This window comes from Grampus griseus (genome assembly GCF_964374135.1).
Source record: "Grampus griseus genome assembly, chromosome: 14".
Classification (NCBI taxonomy): domain Eukaryota; kingdom Metazoa; phylum Chordata; class Mammalia; order Artiodactyla; family Delphinidae; genus Grampus; species Grampus griseus.
The window spans coordinates 2,627,219-2,649,650 of NC_139008.1; the positions used below are offsets into that span (position 1 = coordinate 2,627,219).

The 22,432-nt window shown below is 39.9% G+C and overlaps 1 protein-coding gene across 1 annotated transcript in view; it reads left to right on the forward strand.

The window, feature by feature from the left end:
* The window catches only part of SDK1 (sidekick cell adhesion molecule 1), a gene marked incomplete at both ends in the record, with an annotated part of 814,918 nt that overhangs the window by 280,961 nt on the left and 511,525 nt on the right, over window positions 1–22,432 (forward strand). The window contains 2 exons of the mRNA XM_082671251.1: window positions 5,415–5,574; window positions 20,450–20,556. Of these exons, the coding sequence (XP_082527377.1) occupies window positions 5,415–5,574; window positions 20,450–20,556 (267 nt within the window). The remainder of the gene's footprint in view (window positions 1–5,414; window positions 5,575–20,449; window positions 20,557–22,432) is intronic.

Genomic DNA, 22,432 nt, shown 5'->3' on the forward strand with positions numbered 1-22,432 from the left:
CAGCAGTTGTTTTAAAAAGCTTAATACTACTGTTATGAAAAAAGCACAACATACTGTGAGATTAAATTCCTGGCTTCGAAGGGTGTGCATTATGACCTGCCGGCAGCTGAAATCTGAATGACTGTGTTTACCCAAAAGGAGTCCTCTACCCATATTCTTCAGAATAGCTGTTCACAAATGATGCATTATGCCCTGTGCTTTTGTTTTTCACTGGGGTTTGAAAAATAAAACTTTCTGCTAGCGGTAAATTCATAAGCTTGGGGCATGAAAATGTTTGAATTTGATATAAAAGAAGCTCTGAAGGGAAGATGAGTGGTTCAAACCAAAAGATTAGCTGCCCTGGGAAATTCAGCCGTCAAGAAAGCAGAGTTCAGTAGTACAGGGCCCTGCTCCAGCTGAGTGCTGCCCACGTGCTGTGACTCCCAGCCCTTCCCGCTGGACTCTCACCTGGCTGGTGGCACTGATGATGATTGCTTACTAAAGTTTATTGTCACCAGAACATGTGGGGCTGCTCTGCTTTGGACCCCCCCTTGTTTGTGGTAGGTTGATTCCTCTACTAAGTGGAAGTGATTAATATTATTTCTTTACTCGTTATCACTTTAAAATGGGGGAGAAGAGGGGAAGTTACGGAACAGATTACAGTTATTGACGGTCGTGGCTGAAGTTCTCTCATTGGCAGCGTCTCAAGAATCGCTTGAAGTTTGACTTTCCCGGCACCGACTAGGTGATTCCTATCCATTCTGCCACGAAGGAGTATCTGGTAATAAATCCTCCATATTCCACTGGGAGCAGATAATTAAAACCCGTGGCAAGGCCACTCTTCCTCCTGGTAGGAAAGCCTGGAACCCCAGGACGTGGTTCTGCTTCAGAGCATCTTATCCTCTGGCTTCCCCATGGAAATGACTTTTATTGTGGCAAATGGGTCATGGTTCCTTTCTGGATGAGCAGAAGACTATCTTCATATTGGACAGGTAAAGTTAAATACATTTACACCATATCTGAAAACCTTAGAAATCCATTTAGGGAAGTAACTTATACATCATAAAATTATGATGTTGTCTTGAGAGAACACCAAGTCCATTCCTCTCCTTTGGATGGACCTTAAATCTGTATTATCCAGACAGACGAGACTCTTTCTTTCATAAATGATTTATGTTGTATTTAATTGTATGTGAAAATGGAAATTTCACAGTTTTTCTTAGTAATTCATTCAGGGTTCCATGAATGTTCATTGTAAGAATACAGAAGCATACTTAATGTCTGCTCATTTTTCCTATTAGTTATTATTTGGGAGAAACACACACACATACACCTCAAAGAGCATCAGGTGGACCACTGACTTGTCCCCAGGTCAGAGTCTCATAATCTTATCTCAGAGGTACCTCAGTCATTTTTGTCTTTATGGATCTTTTCAAACTCTTTTCTGTTCCATTTAAGATATATAAAGATCACATGCTTTTGTAGGGGTCTGTGCAGACCTGAATACTATTCCTTCTGTTTCTCTTTCTCTCCCCAGAGCTTTTATGTTTTGTTACCTTTAGGCCCTCTTAATTTCATGATCTACTCTGTATATTTCAGTGGTAAATATTTCTGGGCTCAGAGAGCTAACTATGTTATTCTGCACATCGGCTAATCTATGTTAAAACACTTATGGCAGTAATTTTAACTTAGACCCTTAGCATTCCAGAACACTGCCATAGTTACCCTCCCTCCTCCCTATAACTAACGTCAGAGTCAGTGCCAACTGTAATTCTTCACTGTCGCAAGGTATTTGCTCGCCAGCCCTATGAAACCTCTCTTTTTTGAAAATATTTTTTCCTACTAGGTCACAATACCCAGCATAATTTGTACACGGTGTAGGCATGTTTAGTAAACGATGAATTCTAGGAAAAATTGAATTATTATGGTATTATTTACATTCAGAACCATCGTGTATTAAATCAGTGATGCTCTGTCAACTGTAAAACCAAATTCAGCTTCTTAAGCATCTATCTTGAAGCCTTTTTCTTTCAAAAATATCTGTTTTTTTAATGACTCACTCTTGTAGCACACTGGAACCATACGAAGGCATTTCTTTTTCTGTTGTTGAATATAGTGCACATGGCAGGGCATTAATAAAGCCAGTAGCTCAGTCAATCCCGAGGTATCAAAGCCATATCCATCACAGTTCAGCTTTATTAGACTGTGTGGGTCGTGGGAGTGTGTGACTTTAGCACATAGCAAAAAGGGAAATTGGACGCACAGTTGACAATCAAAACCTAAGAATGCACTTGAATTGTAACTTAGAGTAGGTGATGTGCGACAGAAGCAGGTGGAACTTCTGGGGTAGGACGGGGGTGACTACGTCCTGCCTTTGCGTTAGGGTTAGGGTCGCAGCACCTGACACTTTACCGTTTCTATTCCTGTGCCAGATTTAGACTATAACCTCTAAAGGGACAGAAACTCTGTCTTATTCTTGTTGTATTCCCCATGCTGATTACAGAATCAAGGTGTGTTTCTTGAACGGAAAGTCGTGCATGTCAGAGATCTAAGAATCCTTCTTGAACCTCTCAGTCCTTTACGCCCGTATTCAGTCCATCGTTAAGTCTTTTTGCCCCCTAGATCTTGTCTTAGAGCCATCCATTTCTGTCTCCACCACCACAGTCACTACTCTTACCTTGACCCAACCCACTGTCACCTTTCAGAGCATTTCCTTGGGTTACTGCAGCGACCTCCTAACTGGTCTATTCCCACTACTCTGGCCCCTCTTAATTCCTTCTCCATGTTGCAGCCAAAATGAACGTTTAACTACATGGCCCCTTCAAAGCCTTTCTGCCGTCCTTTTATATTAATAGCTAATCATCATTGTAATTATACTGACAGTACTTTTGACCAAGGCCTAGAAATAGGGTGGTCATATAACTTATTATTCACATGAGAAGAACGCTTTTGAATGTGAAGTGGGCACCATTGAAAATCACACAGGGATGACGTGGAAAGACTTGTGTTTGCCTTGCCTGCGAGGCCCTGCTTCCAGTCATTCTCTCTGAACCTACAGAACTGCTGGTGTTTCAGTCTTTTGTGCTTTCCAAGGTTACTCGCCATGTTTGCTACCACCGCAGGGCCTTTGCACGTGGTGTGTTGGAGTATCGACAACTACTGCTCTTTCAGCTCTCAGCTCCTGCCCGGCATCTCATTGAGGCGGTTAAATCTCCTTATTACAGGCTCCTACTACACTCACAGATACGAGTTAACATTTATTTATGTGGATAAATACCAGTAAGAGACTGGTAACATTGCATTACCAATGTACCAATTATGGAATGCAGTGATCAGCACAATGGCAAAATAAACTCTATATTTAAATTCTCTATATTCAGTACAGAAGAAACCAGCTATACGTACAATTTAAGGGAAAAACAGTCTCAATTTTGGCACTGTTAATATGCTATTTGATGATTAATTTGAAAAATACAGTAATTTAAAAGTCCAGTTTAGTAATTCTACAAATTTATCAAAAATTTGAAGTTAAGATAAGGATTCTTTTATTTATTTATTCATTCATTCATTCATTCATTCATTCATTCTATGCTGGGTCTTAGTTGCAACACACAGGATCTTCGTTGCCACGTGCGGGATCTAGTTCCCTGACTTGGGATTAAACCCGGGCCCCCTTGCATTGGGAGCGTGAAGTCTTAACCACTGGACCACCAGGGAAGTCCCATTAAGATAGGGATTCTTGAGAAGAAAATTTCTCTATTGAGAAACCTGTGACATTTAGAGCCATAATATATAGGATATCTGGATTCTGGAACAGATTATCTGGGGTTTAAATCATGATTGTACCACATACTGTCTGGGTGGCCTTGAACAAGTTAGTTTCCCTATGCCTCTCTTTACCCATCTGTAAAATGGGTATAATAATGGCATCTATTTTGTAGGGCTTTCATGAAAATTAAATCAAGTAATACATATAAAGCACTTGGAACAGTTTCCATCATAGTAGATACTCAGTGAACACTAGCTATTACTGTTAATTTTGTTATTATTGTATTTATTCATTGAACGAATATTTATTCAGTATCTACTTTGTTCCTGGCATTGGTTTAGAAATTCAGAAGTGATTGAGATCGTGCATGGGAATCCACTGGGTATAAGTCACGGTTTGTTAGGGCGTGTTGGTGGGAGGAGCTTGGTGAACCTGAAGGATGGGAATGCATCAGCTTTTTGCAGGGAGCTGGGGAGGAGCACTCGGGGTGGAGGAGGAACACAGGCAAGCCCCCCCCCCCCCCCACCAGGGAGAAAGGGCTTAGCCTGGCTTAAGAGTGAAAAGCAGAGTGTGCTGGAGTGTTCATTCCTGAGTCGAGAGGGTAGGAGGCCTGAAGGATAGACACACCGGATTATGTGGGTGTACCCTGGGGATTTTATTAGAAAAATGATAGAGCTAGAACTGCAAATAAGTCTCCTATGTTCATACACTTTTTAAAAATTAAGGAAGCATCATACAAAAATTGCACAAGTCAGGTACAGGATGATTTTCTATGAATTTTCACAAAGTGAATGGCCCCGTGTAACCATGTTGACAAATGGGTCTTGATGTGCTCTCCACGAGCTGCCCTGTTACACACCTGCCACCATCCCCATCCCCCAGAGGTAACAACGCTCACCCTGACTGACCTCTAACACCACAGACTAGTTTCGCCTGGTTTTGAACTTTTCTGAACTTTCGCATGGAAGCATATGCTATAATTTTTTCCTGTCTGGCTTCTCTCACTACACATACGTCTCTATCCGTGGTGTTGTGTGTTGTGTGTAGCAATAGTTGGTTCATTCCTGTTGCTGCAGGCTGTTCCACTGTATGAACACACGTGGGTTTCCAGTGTGCTAGCCCCCTGGATGTCACTGAAGGAGACAGTGTGTGTGTGAGACGAAAACTGGATTGTGATGCATGTCATTTATGTATATGTGTTAATCTGTATGTATATGTATATGTATATGTGCTTATCCTAGTTACTTTTTTTTTTTTATAACTAAGTGAAGGTTATATTTTTCTTTTAGAGCCAAGGTATATACCCTTGATTGTTACTTTGAGAATATAATGCCTAGTTAAAACCAAGGCTTGCATCAGCAGAGATTGCCCAGTATGCCGTAAGTAAGTATTAATCACAAGTGGAAATAACTTGGATGAACTTGTCAGGTGCTTTCACATGGTGCTGTCATAGAGCATTCAGCCTTTTGAAATATTGTCTAGGGTATTGCAGGTTTCTAGGGGGTCAAGGATAATTTGCTACTTAATTGGGCCAAATAGCCATCATTTCTGCTTTTTAAAATTAGGTCTGTTTAAACAAGTGATTGATTAATTGGATGAATGACGTTTTCATGTGTACTTCATTCAGTTTTTTTCCTTTCTTTCTCTTTTTCCTTTAATATTTCAGATGACGTTGTGCCATATTTTAAAACGGAGCCGGGCCTTCCGCAGATTCACCTGGAAGGGAACCGTCTCGTTCTCACTTGCCTTGCTGAAGGGAGCTGGCCCTTGGAATTCAAGTGGATGCACAACGACAGTGAGCTCACCACCTACACCAGCGAATATAAGTAATTGATTGCTTGAAAATAAGATTCTATTTCAGGTTGATGTGTCTAGAATATTTGCCTATTGGCCATAATAGCGCAGGCTGGGGGAATATTGGATTTAATTTGTAAGGCATTAAGGATTGAAGGCATAGATTTGAACATATAATCAGAATGTGATTTACTATTCTGATACAGGTTGTATGCACACTTAGGAAGCCTGTCGTTATATTTGTGAAAGTAAGCCCGGTAGTGAAATCACCAGACCAAAGAAGCTGTAGTTACAGAGGAATGCAAGGAGCAGCTTTAGCCTGGTAGATTTGACTTCTTGTGGCAGCTCTCCTACCCACCAGCATTGTTCCTGTCTGAGGAGCGTGAATGCTTAAACAGATACCTTTAGGTCATAGCTTCTGGAGCTCTGATTAGTCAACAAATGCCTTCCTGGCTAACTTTCAGAGTTGGGGTGGGAAAAAATGGAACTATGGGAGGATGGACATGAGTACAGCGTCTACACTGAGCAGGAAAAATGAATATTTATTGAACACTTGCCATGTGCTAGGTACTGGGGACTGAGTACAGAGGACGGAGATGGGGGAAACTGGAGATCAGGTTATATCTGAGGTGCAGCTTCACCCAGGAAGCATCAGGATCAGCTTCCCAGCCTTACCTCCTTGCAGTGCTTGATGTTTTTCTAGTTTTGTATCTTTTTACCTCCTGTTCTATGTGAGGATTATGCTGGATACTCCAGTTCTGAGTGGGATGGAGAATTAGCAACTGCCTAAACCAGTCCCAGAGGCCCCCAAATCAGCAGAAATCAGCAGTACCTTGCTCTTATTTAAATGAAATAAGAAAGAGAATTGGCTGTCTAGAGATATTTTTATTTATTTATTTAAACATAATCTTCACTCTTGATTTATTTTTGGCTGCGTGGCATGTGGGATCTTAGTTCCCCAACCAGGGATCGAACCCATGCCCCCTGCAGTGGAAGGGCAAAGTCTTAACCACTGGACCTCCAGGGAAGTCTCTAGAGATATTTTATGTAGAGTAATGATCTTCTCAACATGGGGCATAGCCCACCACGCACTCTTTACCTCAGAAGTTATAATATGGTGGTCCATGAACCACATTCAGCCTGCCTGGAACATGGTGTGGGTATTTAAAATATCAGTTTAAAAATATATGTGGATATATGCACAGTAGATATTTCTTAATTGATTGCCAGAATTTAACACTTGTAAGATTTCACATAAAAATCTGCTTTTCAGTCCCTCTTGAACAGTCAGCAGGCATGGCTTCCTGGGTTTGCAGCCCCACACAGAAGCTGGCGCTGGCAGTGCTATCCTGGGGTACAGGCATGGATACCCAGTTCTCAGCACTCTCTGGTCCCCACCTTGTGCCCTGCTTGCTTTGCCCAGTCCCATTATCCACCTGCCCTGTTTAGACAGAGGAGTTTGTGTCCTCCTCTTTCATCATTAGGCCTGTACTGTCAGAGGATCTGCTGTTGTGAGAACAATTTATCATAATAGTTAAGAGCTTGTTGAAATCAAACAGACCTACGTTTGAATCTGAGCTCATCACCAGTTAGGGTTAGCAGTATGACCTCGGGCAAGAAGCCTGTTAGCCCCACTTTCAGTATCTGCAAAATGGGGGTGATCAAACCTCATTTGTGGTGGTGTGAGCATTAAAAGGCTCTAATGTATGTAGAACAACATATTTTCTGGCCCACCAGCAATCAGTTAATACATTCTATTAAATTCTATTTTATCATGATATGACATGGGGCTTGGTTTGTTAGAAGGGGTATTAGAAAGCAAAAAAAAAGTGAGCTTAGAAATGAGAACCATTATGAGCAGTGGGCTTCGATGGCAGAGGACTTGAGTTCAGATACTTCTATTCAACTTATTATCTGTTTGACTTTGGACAAGTTATCTAACCAGTTTGATCTTACTTTTCCCATCTGTAAAATGGGTATAATAAAACTCACCTTAGAGGGTTCTCATAAAAACTAAATGATACCATGTTTCGTATGCCCCAGGAAGAAGGAAGTGAGGTTTCAAAAGAATCCATACTGTTTTTCCTCATAAAAAGAAGTAGTGATGTGGGTGATCTGTAACAGTGGTCTTAAACCTGGGGTATATGCCATGGACAGTGGCAAAGGAACAGTTTTTTAGATCTTCAGTTTCCACGTGCATGTTTTCTGAAATTGAGCTACCTGAGAACATGCTTCTGTGTTGGCACCTGCCAGTTCTCTTTTCATACCTGCTTTGTGTTATCTCTTCCACTTCTCAAAAGAAGGACACGCCTTTCCCAGTGAGTCTTCTTTGAAACCACACCTTCAGGGTGCAAGACAAGCAGAGTTTAAAATATTGGGCTTGAAGAAGCCTCTTTTAAACATCCCATAGAAGAGCTCCTTGCCTTCACTCTATACATACTACTTTTAAGGGCAGAGTATGACACTAGAAATGGGATCTTTTGACCAATCTTGGGGTTTTCTTAATTCAGAAGTATAGGTGGTCAGCAAGAACTGTACCATGTTTTTGTGAACAACCTTCCCTTTTCCCTTCTCCAGCCATCATCAAAGTATATATTGTGCCTCAAGGAACGTTTATGAGAACAAAGCAGAGAAACATCTGCAAGAGTTACCGCGGGCAAGAGGCACCTTGTTTTATCCAGGCTGCAGACTTGGTGGAAGGCGCTGTGGTGTGCACACACTTCCACATAATAGAATTAGAATTTTCAAGATGTGTTAGAAATAAGAAGCCCTTTGAGAAATACTCTTCCCTGAAACACACTTGTCTTCGTTTCACCTACCCAGAAGTGAAAAGAGCTCGGGGAGGCTTCAGTGATAGATCTCAACGAGGAGGGGGTGAAAAGTTCTGTTTATTTTCATCAGATCAATGTGCCCTCCTGATGTAGAAGGACCATGCACTATAGGAAAGTTTGTGCTTTGTATTTTCTCATTCATTCGGAAGACACTTCCGTTAACTTTTGCAAAAAGATATCATTTGCTATTCTAAATCCATATGCATTTTTATCACTTCAGTGTGTTTTGCTTGCTGGTGTGCAGCAGCCTCTTCTCTACTTGTTCATGTCTTCGTGTACTCGTTAGAGTTAAACTAACTGTATGCAGATATGTGGCCAGTACCTTCTTTTCTTTTTGTAGTAAATGTCTACCCAGTTCTGTTCATTCTAATAGTAAATAACTTTACATTCAATAAAATGTGAAGTAATTGAATAAACAGACACTTTCAAGAGACATATCTCCTAAGTTTTTAATGTTTAATAATTATTTTTCAAAATTTGTAATACATTGATGTTGTTTTCATTAGCTGTGTGGTAATAATAATTACAATCCACAAGTAATCCAGATGAAATTTTTTTTAAGTGCTTAGACCATTTTGACAAAAGGAAATTCTTTTTAAATTACCATTTATTTGTATATTTTTATTTCAGAGAAGTATGTTGAGTAATAAATAATATCTTTCAGGCATAGAAAAATGTCACATTAGAATAAAATTCTGTGGGATAAATGGATTTAATACTCAAGTTCAAAGAGTAAAAAGAAACAGTATGAAAGCTCTGTCAGTTCATTTTTTTTTTTTTTTTTTTTTTTTTGCAGTACACGGGCCTCTCACTGTTGTGGCCTCTTCTGTTGCGGAGCACAGGCTCTGGATGCGCAGGCTCCGCGGACATGGCTCACGGGCCCAGCCACTCCGCGGCACGTGGGATCTTCCCGGACCGGGGCACGAACCTGTGTCCCCTGCGTCGGCAGGCGGACTCTCAACCACTGTGCCACCAGGGAAGCCCTCTGTCAGTCCATTTTTAAGAAATAGAAAGTGTGTATATCAAAATCATTATATTAACTTCCATTGGATACATTTAAAACAGTGTGTGACCGTTTTATTTTAAAACATATACTATGCCATTATTATATATGCAACTATTTAAACTTCTATATGATAGAACAATTTTGGTGTCAACTTAAAAATATGCGAGGAGGGCTTCCCTGGTGGCGCAGTGGTTGAGAGTCCGCCTGCCGATGCAGGGGACGCGGGTTCGTGCACCGATCTGGGAAGATCCCACGTGCTGCGGAGCGGCTGGGCCCGTGAGCCATGGCCGCTGAGCCTGCGCGTCCGGAGCCTGTGCTCCGCAACGGGAGAGGCCACAACAGTGAGAGGCCCGCGTACCGCAAAAAAAAAAAAAAAAAAAAAAAAAAAAAGCGAGGAGATTGAGCTCTTTTTTGCCTTGCTCTTTGCATCGGCTAATTTACCTGTTAACCTGACACACCCTGGATAATCCTCAAGAAGACAAAGCATTGTTGCTTGATTGAAGCAGGATTGAGAAGGTGGTTCATTATATATGCACCATTAAAACAGGGTAGATGCTTCACTACCATTTCACCAGAAACTCGTTAGGAAGATATTGGTTATTCTGAAGCAAAAACGGTTTAGGTTAGACGTGATAAATTATATTCTGTTCACTGAAGGCTTCAGACCCTGAGACGGGTTATTAAGGATCCATTGTATTTTGTCATCATTTTTTTCAAGATATAAAACCTGTCTAAAAATCTTAGCTATTTTTTCAAATTACTCTTTCATCTGCTTCCTTCCAATAATCACCTTCAGCTGTCATATGTTAACCTTCAGGAGGCTGCTGTAAGTCTCAAATTGGAAAACATACTCTATAAAAATGGTAGCTGTTTCCTAACTCCACCCTTTGGTGTCAGTTATGAAAGTGCTAACCCTAAAAAAAGCAAATATTTAATATAAATTCAGCTTTTCCATCTTTGACAAAAAATAACATTTTCTTTGCTGCTTGTGTTATAAACTACACAATGAATTTTAGTAAGTTTCAAGTGTTATATTATTCATATTGATGCTTATATCCATGTTTAGGACAGGTGGCTACACTGAGAAAATGAGAGTAGTTCAGTAATTAAACAAAGTTGCTTAAGTGTCATAGGCAGATTTGTACCCATTTTTTCCCCCAGAAAATAGTTACTGTAAATCATTTTTTCTACTTTGGGATAAAAAATATTTTGTAATTATATTCAAAATATATATATGCCCAAAATTTCTAGTGCTAGGCACAATACTCGTTCCAGCAGGAGGAATAATTGGATACTCTAAACTGCAGAAAATCTTATAGTCTCCTTCCGTGATCTGCCTCTGGCTCAATTTCTGTTACAGTAGAAACAGTAGAAATTTGATGGATATTTATCTATTTATTTCAGTAAAAAATAGGAATGGTTAAGGGAAAATTTACTTTTTCTTATGTCCTATAAAAGGACGAAAATTCTACAATATCAGTAAAATTTATTAAGTACCTGGGAATAACCTTTATAAGAAATGAGTAGAACATGAAGAAAAGTAGAAAACCTCACTGAGAGAGTTGAAGGAGAATTCTAGATAGGTCGTCTAAACAGCCGGAACACTGGACAAAGTATATGGAATAATTGTTTTCAAGATACTGGACGTCAGGCAACCGAAGGTGTAATGGCTGAGAGATGGAAAACCAGCAAGGTGAGCCCTGTGATTGCTCGGGTTACTGCCCTGAGAGAATTTCCAGGTGTGGCACAGAGAGGGAGAAAACAGGTGAAACCTGGAGGGATCCCTGCGGTGAAGGGAGCCGAAAGTTCAGAGAGATCAAGGCAGAGTACTGGAGAGGAGAGAGCTGTGGAGAGAGTGAACTCTGGAGATCCTCAGAGGTTCTTTGTCTAGTATTTAGCAGATTATTCACCAGCACGTTCATGTAAAGAGACTGCCCAAGACCAGGGCCGAGGGACCCAAGAAGTGGAGGCAGTAGTTCCCCAGGTTCACACAGCGTGAGGTTCAGTGCCTCTTCTCAGCAGCCAGACTGAAAAACTTTGTAATCCATGGGGTTATTGGATAAGGGTACACAGAAGTGTCCTGGGTCTGTAGTGGGGGTTACTAACCCCGGACCGAATACAGCTCTGGTCCTGCCTAAGAAATCTTAAAAGCAAGACCAGAAAGCATCAGACCATTTCCAGGTATCTTTGCGGCACTGGAGAAGGAAGCTCAGGAATATTTATAGGAATACAGAAATATCCAGCACCAAAATTTACAATGTCTAGAATCCAGTCAGAGATGATCAGGCATGTAAAGAAGGAAAGCGCGACCCCGGTGAGAAAAATCAATCAACTGAAACCAAACCAAAGCTGACACAGATGTTAGGGTTAGCAGAGAAGTGAGTTGAAACGTCGTAACTGTACTCCATGTGATCAGAATGTCTGAGATGAAAAACACATTGGATAGGACTAGCAGCAGATTAGACATGCAGAAGAAAATATGAGTAAACTTTAAAATATAGCAATATAACTCTTCAAAATGAAAGGCAGATAGGAAGAAAAAGAAGTCAAACACAATGAAAAGACCATTAGTGAATTACAGGACAACGTCAAATGGCCTAATATATGTATAACTGGAATACCAAAGGAGGCAGGGGTGGAAAAGTATTTGAATAAATAATACTGAAAAATTTTTACATTTGATGAAAACTACAAACTCATCAATGCAAGAAGCTCAACAACAGATCCCAATGATGGAGTTACTAGCCACTGCAATAAGAAAAAGAAATAAAAAGCATCTAGATTGTAAGAGAAGATGTAAAAATGTATTTTACTGAGGGTTACATGATTGCAGAAAATGTGATATTATCTTTAAAAAGCTGCTAAAATTTATGTGTTTAGCAGTGTTACAGAATACAAGATGAGCATACAAAAATCTGTTATATTTCTGTATACTAGGAAAGAATAATCTGCAATCTATTAAAATTTATAAGTTTTATTAAAAATATCTTATATAATTTTAAAATATCTTCAAAAATCTTAGAGATAAATCTGACATGGAATTTGCAACATTTTTACACTAAAAACTATAAAGCGTTGCCTAAGGAAATAAAAGAAGACCTAAATAAATGGACAGATATTCCCTGTTCATGTGTCTGAAAATTCAGTATTACTGCCGTGTCAGACTTTCCCCGATTGATCCCTTGCCCATATCCTTTAGGCTTGAGACCCTGAGACAGAACTTCATCACTAAGCCATGAGTTAGACTCCTACACCTGTTTTTTTATTTTGTTTTGTTTTGTTTTGAATCTGCTGAGTCCCTACTCATCAGGAAAGGTCCGTTTAATTGAGAACCCTTTTCTTAAGCGAAACGCAACCAGTTGGTTTCTTCATCAACCAGCCAAACTGAGTGCGACTCCCACCTACAGCTTCCCACGAAGGGCTGAGTTCCCCAGGTTGTTGACCTTCAGTTTTCTTAACCTTGTTTACAGTCATTCTTTTCTCCTGGTTCACTCTTCATTGGTCCTGTCCTCTGGGAGCTGCCCAGCTCACAACAACAGGTTGTATTTTGGTTCAAATGAACTAGTCTTGCCCATTTTGACTAAGTATTGGGTTGGCCAAAAAGTGCCTTCAGTTTTTAAGTAAAAATAAAAGACACGTTTTTCATTTTCACCAAGAACTTTATTGAACAACGTATTCACGCATTTGTTCCACTACCTTCTGCCGTTTTTCAGGCAACTTCATAATTCCGTCTTCCCAAAACTTTCTATGTTTTTGAGCAAAGAACTGTTCCAGGTGCTTTTATAGTCTTCCAGGGAATTGAAATTTTTTCCATTAAGAGAATTTTGTAATAGACCTAAATAAATGGAAATCCAAAGGTGCAATGTCTGCTGAATACGGCGGATGAATCAGAACTTCGCAGCCAGGCTTTGGCAGTTTTCGCCTGGTCATCAAAGAAACAAGCAGCCTTGCGTTACCGTGATGGAAGATTATGCGTTTTCTGTGGACTGATTCTGGACGCTTTTCGTCAAGCGCAGCTTTCAGTTGGTCTAATCGCGATCAGTACTTGTTGGAGTTAATCGTTTGGTTTTCCAGAAGGATCTCGTAATAGAGGACTCCCTTCCAATGCCACCATACATACAACATCACCTTCTTCGGATGAAGACCGGCCTTTGGTGTGGTCGGTGGTGGTTCATTTTGCTTGCCCCACGATCTCTTCCATTCCACAGTATTGTACGGTATCCACTTTTCATCGCTCGTCACAATTTGTTTTAAAAATGGAATGTTTTCATTACATTTAAGTAGAGAATCACATGTGGAAATACAGTCAAGAAGGTTTTTTTTCGCTTAGCTTATGTGGAACCCAAACGTCAAAGCGATTAACATCACCAAGCTGGTGCAAATGATTTTCAACGCTTGATTTGGATATTTTGAGTATGTCGGCTGTCTCCTACATGGTATAGCGTTGATTGTTCTCAATTAATGTCTCAATTTGATTGCTATCAACTTCATCTGGTCTACCCGACCGTGGAGCATCTTCCAGCGAGAAATCTCCAGCACGAAACTTCGCAAACCACTTCTGACACGTTCGCTCAGTCACAGCACCTTCTCCATACACTGCACAGATCTTTTTGCATTTCAGTTGCATTTTTACTTTTCTTGAAGTAATAAAGCACAATATGACAAAAATGTTGCTTTTTTCTTCTATCTTCAATATTAAAATGGCTACACAAAAATTCACCAATTTTGATGTCTTTTTTTAAAGTGCATGCTGATATGACAGCTGTCACATACAGTCTAACAAAATTGTTTCAAATGAAGTTAAAGACAACTAAGTGCTACTAGAGCCATCTTGCAAAAAAGACCAAATGAACCTTTTCGCCAGCCCAACCCAGTAGAACCCTTTACAGTCCCAAGCTGCTTAAGGCTTGGGGTAACTTTCTTCTTAGTGCCCAAGACGTGAATGGTTGGGCACTTGGTGTAAAGCTTTCAACCTGATTTTGGCCTTTCTTCTATATCACATGGTTATATTTAGGAGCCCTGGAACTAACAAATGAATGTTCCATTCCTAAGGCATCACGTCCTTTTGTCTATTTGTTTATAAGGAAGGGGAAGATAAACTTCGGCAGGTAAAAGTGTGTGGACTATTCTCATCTCATTCCTAGTCAAAGCATCTGACATTGATTTCCAGGGCTTAAAGTGGTATGATTCTGTGCTCTCTTGTTCGATTTTGATCTCTGATATTAATATGGTGTGTCCCAATGCTTATATCTCTCCCACAGCGTTGTGTATTTGTTTCTGATTTTAATTGACCATCTTTTCAACTCCATGTGGTCATAGCAGATATGATTGTTTCCGGAGAATTTCTGAAGCAGAGTAGCATTGACCTTTTAAAAGTTCTTACTGGAGATGACTTGGATTTGAAGAAGTGATTCCATTTGGGTCATTCATCTCAGGATCATCGTGGGTTCTAAGTGGAGAACTTTAGCCAGAGTGACCAAACAAGTCTGTAACATGATTTCAAGAAGTGCTTCCACGAGACAAGTGAAAGCTTTTTCATTTACGTTTCTAATTCACTTGTGCTAATATTGCAACACTTAATAGCTTAGGTCTTCTTTCCATTGTGTTTTGGTGTGGATCATTTTGACTGTGTAGAAACTAACATTTCCCCTCATATTTTAACCCTTCATATAACGGTTCTAGATGTTTTTTTTTTAATATCTCTAGAGAACCTGGCAATATAAAGAATTAAGTAAACAGAGATGAATAAAGGACTTTTAGCTCTAAAAAAATCTCTGTCTTTCACAAAGATTTTCTGAAACTCCATTCTTACTGACTTGAGAGAGCATTTTCTCCTAATGACAGATCTGACAGACTAGTTCCGGTCATGTGTCCATGTTTACCAAAATGTGAATTTCTCCTTTACTGTCCCTGGTTTGATAATAGAAGGTAGGAATGGAGGAAGAATGAATGATCCCAAAACATTGTTACTGTTAGAGAAAATCACATAAACCACAATCCCAGAAGAAGATTCTTAGTAACTTTTCAATGTTAGCTCTAGAAATTTTGAATTGGTGTTTATAAGTGAATATAAAATTTAAATGTAGTTATTCCTGGTATGTGGATACCCAGCATGCAGTTGATCCCTGGAGGGCTTACAGTCCCCAGATTTATACTCCCAGACAGATTCCATAGATGCTTACTTAGCCCATCCCCAGCAGGGACCTGTTTATTGCCTCTTTCAACTTAATGCAGAATTTTAAGTAAATGAAATAGAGATTAAAGGACTTTTGTGAGGATGATGTTCCTATCGGCTAACTTGCATCTTTATTATGCTGTTTACTTTAACTTCATACTGATTACTGTAACTCTTTGGAAAGGATTCAAAGCATAACCATCAATTTGCTTAATGTCTAAGACCTGTTAGTGAGCTGGACACGTGTCCGTCTCTTTGTTAACAAGTTTCAGTCTGGATGTTTCATTTCACTCTTTGCTTGTGGCAAAAGCCCGCTATGGACTCATTCCACTTTTGACTGTTGCTGTATTTTAAATGTTCATATAGGAAATTTATAAAAATAAAATTGAAAATACAATTATTTGTAATCTTGTTTCCAAAAATAGGATGGAATTAGTTCCAAGAAGGATATAAAGGGCTTAGTTCTGTATTTTTTTTTTTCTTAAACCTTTTTTCACTTTAAAGATAATAATGGGCTTTGGGCCAAGATATGAGAGTTCATTATAGAACTTGGTTGTTTATTTTCGTGCAGAATAGATACTTTCATACCAGATACTTTCATACCAGAATAGATATCTTCATACTTTAATTTTTAAAAAATTAAAGCTGTGGGGAATAGTCTTGTCTGGAGTGGCATAAAATGAATGTAGACCCCCCCCAAAAAGAAAAAAACCTTATATCTAATTTTAATGGGTATGAAAATTCTTTCTCATGGATCGAGTTATGTCCACTGACCTTAGAGGGAGAAGTATGGGTTTTCTCTTCTATATCAAAGATGTGGTTTCGTTTTTCTGAACTGTGACAGGTCTCTGTAGACCTGTGTGCTTAGAGCATTTAACTCTTGTTGGGAAGAACTGCTCAACAGTCACTGTTCCAAAGCAGATAGTATTTTGTGAGACATTTTCTAAAATTTCAGTGGCTCATGGCAGGAATACTCCTTATAAAAGATTAATTAGTCTCAGTTTTGGGGGGACTGTTTACCACTTAATGATTCTTAGTGGTTAGCTGGGAAGCCATGATTTTTTAAAAAGAGATGATTCAGTGAGGCGTTATTTGGGTTTTTCTGTGACCATGGTGAGTACCTAGTAACTTCAGAAGCTTTTTCAACCAAAGTTATTTTGGCTACATTCTGGGGAGTTCTAGGACAAGCCAAACAAGCCCTCTCTCGTTGAAACAAAAAAGGAAGTTGTCACCTGGACATTGGGTTGCTTTTACAGTCACTGGGCTGACTGGACATTGGGCAGGACCAGAGGGAGGCAAGCCCATCAGAGCCAAGTTGCCCCAAGAGCCAGTCCCACAGGGTCCTGCTGCTGGTACTGCTGGACCCTGGTTGCCGCTGCTTGAGCCACTGCCCCTATGGGCCCTGGACACTTGCACCGTTCCCCAGTCCAGGGCTCCATGGCGCCCCACCGCTGCTGCTGTTGGACAGATTCTCCTTTAGCCCTGCCCCTGTGCATCACCAGCCCCAGATCTGAAAGCCCAGCGCACGTGTGTGCAGTGGTCCTGTGGTGTCTCATTCCTGTGCCCTGCTGATGTAGGGGTCCGCCTCCACCAGGACTCATGGTGGAGAACCCTGCAAATATAAGAACATGGTGCAGACCCCAGGCACACAAAAAATGTCAGATATCCTCTCCAGGCAGGGCTAGTCAAGCGATTGTTCACAGACGGAAATGGACCTAAAACTGCTTCTTAGAGAAATTCTAGAGTTGCTCTTGTTGCCCATTCCGAGTGGCAGTTCGGAACTGAGGTAGTCTCCTACGTAGCAGAAATGAGCGTTTAAACCCTTGGGTTTGTTGTGACTTTGTGTTTGATTTTCTTTAATTTGCTCTTCCTGATAATGAACTAGCCCTGGAAAAGGTTCTGTTAGTCTAGTAGATTCTGCCTTGAAACAGTGAATACCAACATTCCCAGCTGTGCTTATTTGAAACAGGAGCAGGCATTTTCTATATTTGAGTGGCATATGGTGCTAGGATTTGATCATACTTATAAGGAGCCAGGAAACTTTCTCTGCTTAAAAATGTGTGTTTATAAACAATAGGCTTCCAGTGAATATTCCCATCTGTTGGGTAAACATAATTTGTGTAGGAATTCCTGTAATAGGTGGAGTACTTTGCCACTTTTTTGTATATTTTTTCCCTGGTGAGACATTAGACTAAAGAGACAGTACAAAACAGCATATGCCTAATATTCAGTTTTGTATCTGTTTCTCCCAGTTGTTTGAAAGCAGTGCTGTTTTTCTGCATTAGTACACAGGATTACTATAGAAATTCATAAGAGTATAAAATCTAGGGCTTCCCTGGTGGCGCAGTGGTTGAGAGTCCACCTGCTGATGCAGGGGGCGCGGGTTCGTGCCCCGGTCCGGGAAGATCCCACGTGCCGTGGAGCGGCTGAGCCCGTGCGCCATGGCCGCTGAGCCTGCACATCCGGAGCCTGTGCTCCGCACCGGGAGAGGCCACAGCAGTGAGAGGCCCTCGTACCACAAAACCAAAACAAACAAAAAACCCAAAACAAACAAACAAAAAGGATATAAAATCTGTTCAGGATACTGCAAAAAAGGAAAAATGAAATGAATAACAATTGTATAAATGTGGTTAGCTTGCAATGATGAAACTGCTCTTGTAGTTTTTCAAATATGTACTCCAATAACTTGTGTTATTTCTTTTCCAAAAGCTTTTATTGACTTTGTTTTAACCTAATCTCAAAACCTCTCCTAATTAAAATCATAGTGTGTAATCAAAGCTGCTCATCCTTCTAGTCTTGATTTGTAATTTAAATAAATGGCATTTTGACTCTTTGTGTTCAGTTTGGTATTGTCCTGATTGTCTGCACTAATTAATTTTTTGTTTGAGATAAACCATTCCTCAGAATAGAATAAAATTTTGAAGACTGAGACTCAGCAGTATTTTTTCATAAAATAGTTTATTAATCTTGCTCGTAAGATCTCAAGATGGTTATCAGAGGGTAAACACGCTCTGATTAATATTTGCTTAATACTGAATTACCTGTATTGTCCAAATGTTTCATTCATTTAAAAATTATGCCTATCAGTTCCTTTTTCCAGTTGACTAATTGGACATACTTGAATAAAAAGAGGCGCAATTAGTTGGATATAAGTGATGTTAAGGTATGTGTAAGATCTGAGCAAATAAACCATACCATACTTGGTGCCTTTTACCTGAGTTTTTTTTTTTTTTTAGGTTTCTCTGATTATACTTTGTAAGAGGAAATATTTTTAACTTGAAGATAACTATTATCAGAACATGTTTTTAGAAAGCATAGCATCACTGTGTTTTCTCTTTTTTTTTGGAAAGTAGGCTCCTATTTGATTGGGTTTTAGCTCTCTTATTCTTTCTTAGGGTAGGCACCCTCCCATGTGTGAAAATCAAGCCTTAGTCTTTTATTGATTGATTGATTGATTGATTGCTGTGTTGGGTCTTCTTTTCTGCGCGAGGGCTTTCTCCAGTTGCGGCAAGTGGGGGCCACTCTTCATCGCGGGCCTCTTACTATCGCGGCCTCTCCTGTTGCGGAGCACAGGCTCCAGACACACAGGCTCAGTAGTTGTGGCTCACGGGCCCAGTTGCTCCGCGGCATGTGGGATCCTCCCAGACCAGGGCTCGAACCCGTGTCCCCTGCATTGGCAGGCAGATTCTCAACCACTGCGCCACCAGGGAAGCCCCTTATTCTTGATTTTTGGTGAATATGGCTTAGAAACCAATTAAATGCACTCTTCTAGGTAGCACGAAAGGTTTGAGCTCCGGAGCTGCAGAACTCACATGAAGTGGTCCTCGGTTGTACCTCCTGCTTGTTCGTGGATTTAAAAATATCCTGAATTATAAAACTAACCATAGGGCTTCCCTGGTGGCGCAGTGGTTGAGAGTCCGCCTGCCGATGCAGGGGACACGAGTTCGTGCCCCGGTCTGGGAAGATCCCACATGCCGTGGAGCGGCTGGGCCCGTGAGCCATGGCCGCTGAGCCTGCGCGTCCGGAGCCTGTGCTCCGCGACGGGAGAGGCCACAACAGAGAGAGGCCCGCGTACCGCAAAAAAAACAAACAAACAAAAAAAACTAACCATAAACCTAAACCAGGGCTTTTATGGAAACTGTATCTTCTAGCTACTTTGTCCCCCCTATAAAATTTACTGACGTTTTTAGAAAGGCATTGATTTGAGGGATGGTTACTTATAGTCATAGGAATGGAAAATACAAATGAAATAACCTCCCAGTCAATCAAAAAAGTTTTAGAAGTTAATGTCAAGCCATATGTGAAGTAAGGAAAGTGTGTAAATGGTGTGGGGAGATGTCTGCTCGCCGTGGGGACTAGAGAGGGGAGTTGTGCCCTGATGTCACTGCTTGCTTTGCCTGAATGACACCTGTGTCTCATCCTGCATTGTTTGAACTTTGATGCCGAATGGCACAACACATTATGTGAAGACCATTGCCAGTTCTAGAAATAATTTTTAGAAATTCTGAGAGATAGAATTATAAAAAAAACATTGAAAGGTCTGGTTTACTTGTAATGATTTTTAGCTATTTAACAGTTCTTATTCATTCAGGCAGTTTTGAGTGATATCTATTGATACTACGTGATGGCACAGGGGTACAATGGTGAACAAGACAGTTCCAGAACCTAGCTTCATGTGATATTTGCAGTCTAGTTGGAGAGACAAATAGCAAGTAAATAATCTCACAAATCAATTGCAGATGCAGTAAGTGTGTAGGTCAGGGAAAGCTTGCATAGATATTAGTTTATCAAAAATTAAATATTTTTGGTACTAGATACCAAAGTATACTAGATGAGATGCCAAGGCTGGCTGCCTAGGTACGGAACCATTAACACTGCTTTTTGGTGTTTGGCAGGTATGTCATTCCGTCTTTACAGAGGCTGGATGCTGGGTTTTACCGCTGTGTGGTTCGAAACAGAATGGGAGCCCTCTTGCAGAGAAGATCAGAAGTTCAAGTTGCATGTATGTGAACACTGAGACGATCTACAAACGTTAAATAACAAAACACTGAGCAAAATCACTTTAACCACGGTGGGAGTCGAGTTTCTATCTTGGGTTCTATTTGGAATAGTATAGTTTCTAAAATCGATTGAGAGAAGTAAATAGCTAATGCAGCTGGTCTGACGATGATCTGGGGCTAATGAGGTAAATGCCACTGTTTTCAATTCAATAGATAAGGCTCTGTTGAGGATTTAGAAAATGAGCAAGATGCCTTCTGTTGTATGAGTTAGCTGCTCTTAGCTTTTATCATATCCAGGTTCAGATATTTTTAAAATAAAAGATTAAATCCAATTAGTTAAATTTTTATCAATTCATATTCAGTTCTTTCCAGTGATTTGTTTAGAAATCCTTCAGCTGCACAACAAAAAGTACGTGGATAGCATGTATTAATGCTGTAGTGAATTAATTCTCTACTGGGCAGGCCATTGTGGAGAATGAAACCTTTAAAAGTAACTGGAGGGGATATCAGAACGCAGGGGCCTTGAATTTTGGTGTAGTCTTTAGGAGGATGTGGAGAGGGAAGTTGGCTGATGCAAAACATTTAATACTTTCCTAGTCCAAACTCTGTGATGGGGAGGGGCCATCTAAAATGGCCTGTAGGCTTTATTATATTTTGAATTTACTACCAAAATGTCTCTTCATTTAAAAGAAAGCAAGAAGTGTTAAGAAATTTTAAATTACATATAAATATGTTATAATAGATTTAGAGAACTCTAAAAAGCTCCTAAATTGGGGTGTGTGAACCAATGATGACAATATTTTCTCATATGTCATTTTGACCCCAGTTAAGGCTTGTGGTTCTCAGTGTTACTGTATAAAATAAAATAATTTCTAGTTATTCTACTTTTCTACGGTAATTACTAGTGACTGGGTAAGGTGCTGTTGCTATACATGTTTAGTTATAGTTTTAATTACTAGGGAGGCTTACATTTTTCTGAACTGTGTTGGTGAAGTCACTCAACTAAACCTGTCTTCAGAATAATTCAGAACTTTTATTCAATTGAATAATTGAAAACATAATTCATAAATAAAAAATTAAGGTCAATACCCAAAACATTTGAATAAGCTTAGAATTTATTATATTTAATAAATTGTTTAATATAATATCCTTGTTTTTATCCTTTACCTCTAGCGCTAGATTTTATCTCTTTTCTCCTTCTCTCTGATAACAAATTTCACTTTACTTTAAAATAACCGTGCCTATTTTCCTAATCTGTTTCATTTGTTTCATCTTTTCCTAGGCTATTAAACACTGCTTGTAACATAGTTAATAATTTCTTCTGGATCACAAATCCGTTGATAATAGAGATCTTTTATGGACTGTTCCAAATTTATATGCGTTCAGACAAAAATGTAGTATATATGCCATATCAATGTGTGTATACATATATCTGTAGCTAATCATAATATGGAAATTTTTAAAAACTATCAAATGGTACTGATTAAAAAATTGGCCACATATACCCACATTCTAAAGACCGGGTTTTTTTTCCTGTGATCTCATTTTTTAAATGTTGTAAACCAGTAGCACAAAGACTGGAACAAAACCTACCTGCCCCCAATTAAGTCAGTAGTATGGGGTTTGGAGAACCCTCTAAAAATTAATCAATGGTTAAATATTTCTCCCAAAAGATCTTTTAGGGAGCATTCACCCCAGAAACAAAGAAAAGGAGAAACTGAGCAGGACAGCGGCGGGTGCCTGGGTAGAACCAGCTGGAGAGATCTGGGAGCCGGGGGATGTCTGAAATCATTTTATTATCATTTCTGGGAAAATGCTTCATGTGGCATGAGGATGCTTTCCCACAATTTATTTCAATATTAAAATTGGTTGCAAACA